We start from the raw sequence: 7,266 nt of genomic DNA, 5'->3' as shown, positions 1-7,266 counted from the left end.
GAGCTATTAGAGCGTAGGTTTCACTTTTTTGCTACTTTAAAACTTTCCGATTTCAATGAATACTACCATCCACATGTAACTAACAAACCATCTACAGAGAATAAATCTCAGAAATGTATAATATCGAAATGTCGTTGTAATATGATCATTCTTAAAATGCCACTGCTGATGCGAATTGTAAGAACAACACCGCTCTAAGGACATCTCAAAGAACCTCCTCCATCCTGGTTTATCATCCTGTCAAAATAGAGTTAACCTAAAAAATATCTGTCAATTTATTTACTTTTTTCTGAGGAGAATTGGCAAATTGAAAGAAAAAATTAATAATAATTGTTTTTAAAGTAGGACTTGTAGGTTGTTAATTTGATTATCAATTAGCTATAACCACCTATTTAATTCTGTAATATGGGATAAAAAATAACGCGATTTATGCAAACTAACAACCTCTTGAAGATTCATTATTTGCATTAGGCCATTCCAGTCAAGGCCAGAAAATGAACGAAAAAAAAGAAAATTCTGGCTTTACCAGCTATTTGGGGGAACCAGATTTAGAGGTAAGCATCGAATATCTCATAGCTCTTTATAAATTAATGCCTTCCACAGAATGTTTCCTTGGAGGACTTTCAGCGCACTAAATTCTTGGATGGTAAGATCAGTCTTCAATTGTAATCTCAATCATTATTCAGTTACGCCATAGGTGAAACCTTAGTATGTGAGGCTCAGCAGGTGTTAATGAGCACTCCCATAACTGATGCCACAAAAGCAACAAAAGGTGTGCTCAGTGTCACAACATTTAAGTTATCATTTGCCTCAGCTGATGAGAGTGATGCTGCCAATTGTTACCAACAAAACTATCTCTTGGGGGTACACAACATTTAACACTATATAGTGGCTTTTTCAATGTTTTTTCTACTAGGTCAATGATGTATGTTTGTCCTCAATCGACTCTATATATCAGTTAGGAGAAAGGATAAAGAAAAAACTAGTGCCAGGGCAGAATATTAGTGGCAAAGTTAAAGAACTGTTGGTGGTTTGCAAGGTAATTATGTAATAAGTACAGGTTTAAATAGGAATGATAATGTGTTTATTGCAGAATATGAGATATTTTCAATTTAGTTTTAAGTTATGTGATAAAGACAGTGGAAAGTCAATAGCAAATGCATTGGTGCACCATGCCTATCCTAAACGACATCAATTATTATTTGCATATGATTATAAGTAAGTGACATACAAACTGAAATTTTAAGATTTTATGTTAATGATTGATTTAGAGAACCCTGTGTAACCACAACTTTACTGAGGGAAGTCAAGCTCTTTCAAATTAGGCATGACTGGGAGAAGGAACTGCAAAGAACAGGCTGTCCAGGCTGGAGGATGAGCCAAGTCAATTACAATTATCAAATGTCATCATTATTAATAGAAACTCTTATAATTCCCCAATCAGTTACAGATAATATTATTAAGGAAGCTGTTGAGAAGTTTCGAAATCGGTTCTGTCCTCTATGGGTTAGTATGATTAGCAGTAGATTAAACATATTTTGAAACTGTTAATTCTCTCCCAATATTTGCTTATAGAAATCCAAATTTAGTATAAAAAATAGAAGTTAAATTCTGGGAAAGTATGTATGGGTTCTTTTTGTTGAAATTAGAGAATGTTTTGAGACTCAATAGTATTTTTCAAACTTACTGTTTTAATTCAAAGCAAATGGTTGAATTGGCAAACAATTTAGTTATTTTAAACACTGAGTTATTTGTATCGTCATTGAATTTACATAATTAGGTTTGGGGTACCTCAGATGGTGCTGCACTTGTACGAATGGCTGACTTATTACCAACAATTGCTGACAGAATGGAAGAGAATAAATTACTAGAACACATTAGGAAAAGCCATCCCCAGAAGCAGGCGCCCCACATAATTGATCTCTCCTCTCCTAGCCCTAAAGAAATATACTCCAGCTACGTAAAATTAAGAGACTTATGCACGCCAGACAGTCCGCGAATATTCAAAAATCAAGTAAGGTTTACACCATTTAACCCCAGCAACCTAATTGTTTATTTATTAAGGACTTCAAATTCTATGGGTTAATAGACTCAACAAAATGGCTAACGCATGTATCGACATGTCTAACAAAAGCTTGTGAGGCAGCTGAAAAAATCATGAGATTTAATCGAACAGTGGTTTTGCAGGAAGGTTGGATATGGTTATACAGTTTCCCATCAATGATATTACTATGAAACATATTTCAGGCGATGGACAGGACTTGAATTGTTTAGTGGCCAGTCTAACTCAAATAATCGTAGATCCGTATTTTAGAACAAAATTCGGGTTTCAATCATTAGTGCAAAAAGATTGGGTCGCAATGGGCCATCCCTTTGCAAACCGCATAGGACACATTTTATCTAAAGTAAGAATTTACAGTTATTTGATTAATGTACTCTAAACACTGTTCATTAGGAAATTGAACAATCCCCAATATTCCTCCTCTTTTTGGATTGCGTGTGGCAGCTTCTACAGCAATACCCAAGGGCCTTCCAAATAAGTGAAACTTATTTAACCACCTTATGGGATTCAGCCCACATTTCAATATTTGATACTTTTTTGTTCAACTGCCAACACGATAGGTTTATGGCGAGTACTGTAAGATTTATGGCCTTGGATATTGTTTTTTTTATAAGTGATAAATTGCAAATTTAGGGTAATTGTAATACGCTTGTTCCCTTAACCTTGAGGAGTGTCTGGGATTGGAGAGAGCAATTCAGCGAAAAGGATATAGCCTTATTTTGTAATCCACTTTATGACGATGGATTTAATGAGGTTTTAGAACCTAGCACTGGATTGTCCAACTTGGAAGTGTGGGGACAAGCTTATTTTAGGTGGCTTTCCCAACTGGAAATTCCAAGAGGCGGAAAACCGCAAGTTGACCTATATACCAGGTAAGGAACCAATTCGGAGATATCTGAAATATGTATAAACTGAATTCAATAGAAAATTTATTTTCTATCAGAAATACTTTAGGTTTGAAATTTTTAGCGATTACATAGGAATAATGCATTTAATATGAAGTAAAGAAATTAATAAATGGAAATTTTCTTACTTCGTATTTATTACACCTACTTTTGAACGCTAAAAATTCCAAATTGAAAAGATAAACTAATTTTGTCTAGGTTTTTGGTGCAAGAAATATTGAAAATTCAGTTCACCAGAAACGACGTAAACGGGAAAATGTCGGGGAAAATCGACAAAAACAAGGAAGAATACATGGACCTGATTAAAAAAGTGAACAGTTTCTTTCCTTTCAGTCATAACAGGGCTTTAGTCAACAATCCAATAAACAACGTACTTTTGACCGGGGACACTTTAGATTCTCAGTCTATTCTCAACTTTAACAACGAATAGTATGAATCAAACGAATAGATAATATGCATCTAAATATTTGAATGTTGGGTGCTACTGCGAGAAGCGATACCTTCTTATTGCAGCTGTAAAATTCCTGGGCCTATTACTCAAAGAAACAAGTATAGCAAGCACTAGCAAACATTCATGAGGGAACCAGTGTATACTTGCAATGCCAAGTAACTTTTCACGTTATTAGCAAACCTGTTGTGATCTATTAATAACTCACTTTTTAATTACAAGAGTTATTGACAAATTTACAGCTCGCCCTTTATAACGGATTGAATATTTTTACTTTAAAAAGTATTCAATCTGTATTACAATTATGAAAATTTAATCAAAACCAAAACTCCTTTTTCTTTCTCAATACCAACATTTTCGAGTGGCAAATAATACAAAACACTGAAGCTTTTGTATTTAATCTTTTTTCTATCTCTAACAGAGCTTGTAGAGTGCCATTTAGAATATAACGACATGCTCTGTGCACGAACTAGTGCGAACTACTATGTAACCCATAAAAATATCAGTTGCGAAATTCTTCATCGCACAAGCCCATTCTTATCCACCATGAACAAAACCACTTGCTACTTGTGATCTAATTAACAGTAGCTAACAAATTCAATGATTTTTCGTGATAGTTCTTGATGTTTAATTAAGGAGTGCCGAAACCTTACAATGATTAAAAAAAGACTCATATATTTGTGAAATGGGACCCTAATATGTAAAATCATTACAAAGGTTGTCACTTTTCCTTTGCTTATATCTAACTAAAAAGTTCTTCCATAACCTTTAACTTTTCTATAAAAATGAATTCCATACTTTTCTATATGTAGGTGAGTATATACAACAAAAATATATTTTTAAGCCAATGATGATGTTAAAACATATTTAGGTGATTATTTATTACTAAGAAAGCAGCTTTAACTTTACTATAACGATGTGTAAATAGAAGCGTATTTTAGGCTAATATTTTTACCTAATATGTAATTTCTTAAAAACGTTTTTACTCAGTTTCAGACAAATTTGTGACTAATACGAAGTACAATTGTATAGATAGGATAGGATGCAATTGCATTCTTTATTAGTTTTATAATTGCGGGTATTTAAGTGAATAACCCGCGCGTATGATTATTTATCGTCCTAACAAACCAAATATGTTGTATTTATTGATTCTGTTTTTTTTCATCAATGAATATACTTTTTCAGTTTTATGTTGTAACATATAGGTTTGTTTAATTTCCACTGTAAACAAGCTTATTATTAGCACTAAAAAAAAAACTTAAAAATTTTAATATTCTTCTGCAACAAAACGTATGATCCATACTAGCAAATCCATCGCCTATTTATTGGGCGGTAAATACGACCTTTTGGTAAACTGTCCCAAATTAACCACATCTCCTACACTTAGGTATGGTATCTGACCCTCAACGTTATTGCATGACATAAGCAGTGAGGGTGGAGTATTGACTGAACTCAACACTATATGTGTAACTTTATCCAGCCTCGTTATCGGTTCCGGTGTCAGAAGGATTAAGAGATCACTATCTATGTCTATACCTCTGATGAAGCCTAAAAATTTGGTTGCAATAAAAGAGACTACCACAAAACATTTTCGTTTACCAAAGCCGTAACAAAGAAGTATATCTGATGTTGTGTAAGCAACTGAACATAATGCTACAATATTTCCATTAACTGCCAATGGAGATAGTGGTTTTCCTTCCAAATTTACAACTTTCAATGCAGACAAACAAATGCTGCAATTTTTATTTACATTATATGGAAATACTCAGCAAATACTATTACTTGAACATTGCAATATTTGGACTTGACAGCTCTCTAGCATCCTCAAACATCATATTTCCAAAATAGGACAAAATACACATCTCCCTTGCTTGCCTGGCTTCCAATGACCATATTCCATTGCTCTTAGAGAAGCCTTTTAATTTGATATACTCATAATTTAATTCCTCGCTTTCCTCTACACTAAACAATTTGCTTTTTTTCCTATTGACATTTTCTGCAGTTAAATCAATTTTATAATTTTTGCTTAATGTATCGCTCTTTATTTCAACTACAGTGGTGGGTTGCAAAATTTTTATTGCAGTTATGCCTATGTCTAGTCCGAGCCCTTGTGTAAAACCAGAAAAATTTATTAAGGTCACCAGGGGTTCCATTTGTCTGAGCTGATTAGATAAATAATTCACTGATTCAATGTAGTGCTTAATATTATAAGATGTGTTTATATGGGATAATATGGAGCTGCAAAAGATTTTTTTCTTAAAAAAGATTTATTAATGAACAATATTCTTACCACTCTGGTGTCTGCAAATGAGTATAGTTTGGTCCAAAAAGATAAGTATTCACCAAATTGACAGAAATACACCCTGGAGAGCAAAACTCTGATTGTCCAGGATCTAAATCCACTACTCTAATCATTTTATACCTCCCAAGCAAGTTATTAATTGCATATCTCAGAAACGTGCTTTTTCCAACTCCTTTGCCTCCACATATTGCAACTTTAGATGTCTCAATTATGCCATCAACTATATCCTCCCACTCCCAATTATCTGTTATTTTATTAAATCTCCCTGAAAGCTGAAAGTCCATTCTTGGCTCTGCAGTTTTATTTGTATCTGGAAATATTTTCTGAGAGATGTGACTTTCGATAAATTTTATATATGGCTGTTTAATTTCTTTGCAGAGGATGATGGCACTCTCTTGAGGAAAAAATATTGTTTCTTGCTCAATTTCTAATAGCCCATCAGGCACCAGTTGTTTTAGTAGCACCATATTTTCTGCCTTAACTTGAGATATTATTTTGTAACTGTTTCTTACATATAGCAATGAAGTACCTCTTGGGGAATAGACATTCACTTCATAACAACTTTTGTCCAGAGAAGCTCCAAGTACATCTACTTTTCCACTTAACACCTTGATACTGCACAATCCATTGAAATAAATAATTTGACTTGGTTCCTCAAGAACTACTATCATGCTACCATCTTTTAACTTTAAAATTTTACACACTGGTTTTTTTTTTGTTTTTTTATTTTCTTGAGTTATTGTCATGTCTGAGGTTGGCTTCTCTTTGCTGGCTTCAGGGTGGTTTAATATAAATTGACTTGTTTTAAATATATTGCAATTTTCCATTATAATTGTTTCCTCTAATCTGTCAACATTTTCATTTTCAGTGGTTTTAAAATGCTTATTTGGAATTTGCAACGTATTGAAGGGCTCTTGGATGCATTCACTAGAAATAGCTTCAAATGAATCAGTGATTTTGTTGAATTCGAGCCCCTTAACTGATATGCTTTCATCATCGTAGAAGTCTTCTGAACTTAATGCAAATGCACTTGGTTTATTTCCAATGGATTGTTTAGTTTTAGATGTCCTTTTACTAGTACTTTTTCCCTTTTTTAAATGCTCTTTCTTATTTTTTGATTTTGTTTGCTGTGTGTAGGCACTGTTAGAAACAAAATCTACTAGAAACTCTCCACTCAAACTGAACACTTTATTTTTGTTTTCTACTATTTTGCTATTACTAAAGTTGTTTTTCTTAGGTTTCTTTCCAAGTCGTCGATTTGGATTAATTCCACTTGAGATATTTCTCTTTGTTTTCACTAAAAATTCTTTTCCATTTGATTTTTCTTCACAAAAATTGTCTGCGTTGAAAGGTCTATGCTTCAAACCTTTGCTATTTGGATTTGATACTTTAGCTCTTTCATATGTGGAAAAGCTTGAAGAGAGATAAATCGGAAAGTGTGCCTTGTTCATTATATTAACCTTTCCAGAATTTTTTTGGTTTTTACCATTAACAACCATTTGATGTGACTGTGGCGGAGCTGGTAGCGGAGCAACTGTCACCTGTCAGG

General features: G+C 33.4%; 2 protein-coding genes across 2 annotated transcripts; one reads left to right on the top strand and one right to left on the bottom strand.

The window, feature by feature from the left end:
• The first annotated feature begins 265 nt into the window (after positions 1-265).
• On the top strand, positions 266-4,617 carry LOC136344288 (myotubularin-related protein 10-A). The gene is made up of 12 exons (XM_066291604.1): positions 266-554; positions 604-646; positions 698-864; positions 917-1,039; positions 1,094-1,218; positions 1,272-1,506; positions 1,781-2,014; positions 2,065-2,191; positions 2,248-2,405; positions 2,456-2,638; positions 2,696-2,934; positions 3,166-4,617. The coding sequence occupies exons 1-12, from the start codon at positions 495-497 to the stop codon at positions 3,395-3,397; spliced, it is 1,926 nt and encodes a 641-aa protein (XP_066147701.1). The 5' UTR covers positions 266-494; the 3' UTR covers positions 3,398-4,617.
• Positions 4,074-7,266, bottom strand: LOC136344286 (polynucleotide 5'-hydroxyl-kinase NOL9). The gene is made up of 4 exons (XM_066291601.1): positions 5,706-7,266; positions 5,198-5,653; positions 5,015-5,148; positions 4,074-4,963 (listed from the first exon to the last, which is right to left on the bottom strand). The coding sequence occupies exons 1-4, from the start codon at positions 7,214-7,216 to the stop codon at positions 4,734-4,736; spliced, it is 2,331 nt and encodes a 776-aa protein (XP_066147698.1). The 5' UTR covers positions 7,217-7,266; the 3' UTR covers positions 4,074-4,733.

This window comes from Euwallacea fornicatus, chromosome 16, assembly GCF_040115645.1.
Source record: "Euwallacea fornicatus isolate EFF26 chromosome 16, ASM4011564v1, whole genome shotgun sequence".
Lineage (NCBI taxonomy): Eukaryota > Metazoa > Arthropoda > Insecta > Coleoptera > Curculionidae > Euwallacea > Euwallacea fornicatus.
This window is presented reverse-complemented; position numbering and strand designations above follow the sequence as displayed.

Excerpts from the sequence above, each read along its gene's own strand:
- LOC136344286 (XM_066291601.1), bottom strand. The coding sequence starts at position 7,216 with ATGGTTGTTAATGGTAAAAACCAAAAAAATTCTGGAAAGGTTAATATA. Across the intron at positions 5,654-5,705 it reads CATTTGCAGACACCAGAGTG|CTCCATATTATCCCATATAA; the intron begins GTAAGAATATTG and ends AATCTTTTGCAG. Across the intron at positions 5,149-5,197 it reads CCAAATATTGCAATGTTCAA|CATTTGTTTGTCTGCATTGA; the intron begins GTAATAGTATTT and ends TAAAAATTGCAG.
- LOC136344288 (XM_066291604.1), top strand. The coding sequence starts at position 495 with ATGAACGAAAAAAAAGAAAATTCTGGCTTTACCAGCTATTTGGGGGAA. Across the intron at positions 865-916 it reads AACAAAACTATCTCTTGGGG|GTCAATGATGTATGTTTGTC; the intron begins GTACACAACATT and ends TTTTTCTACTAG. Across the intron at positions 1,219-1,271 it reads TTATTTGCATATGATTATAA|AGAACCCTGTGTAACCACAA; the intron begins GTAAGTGACATA and ends TGATTGATTTAG.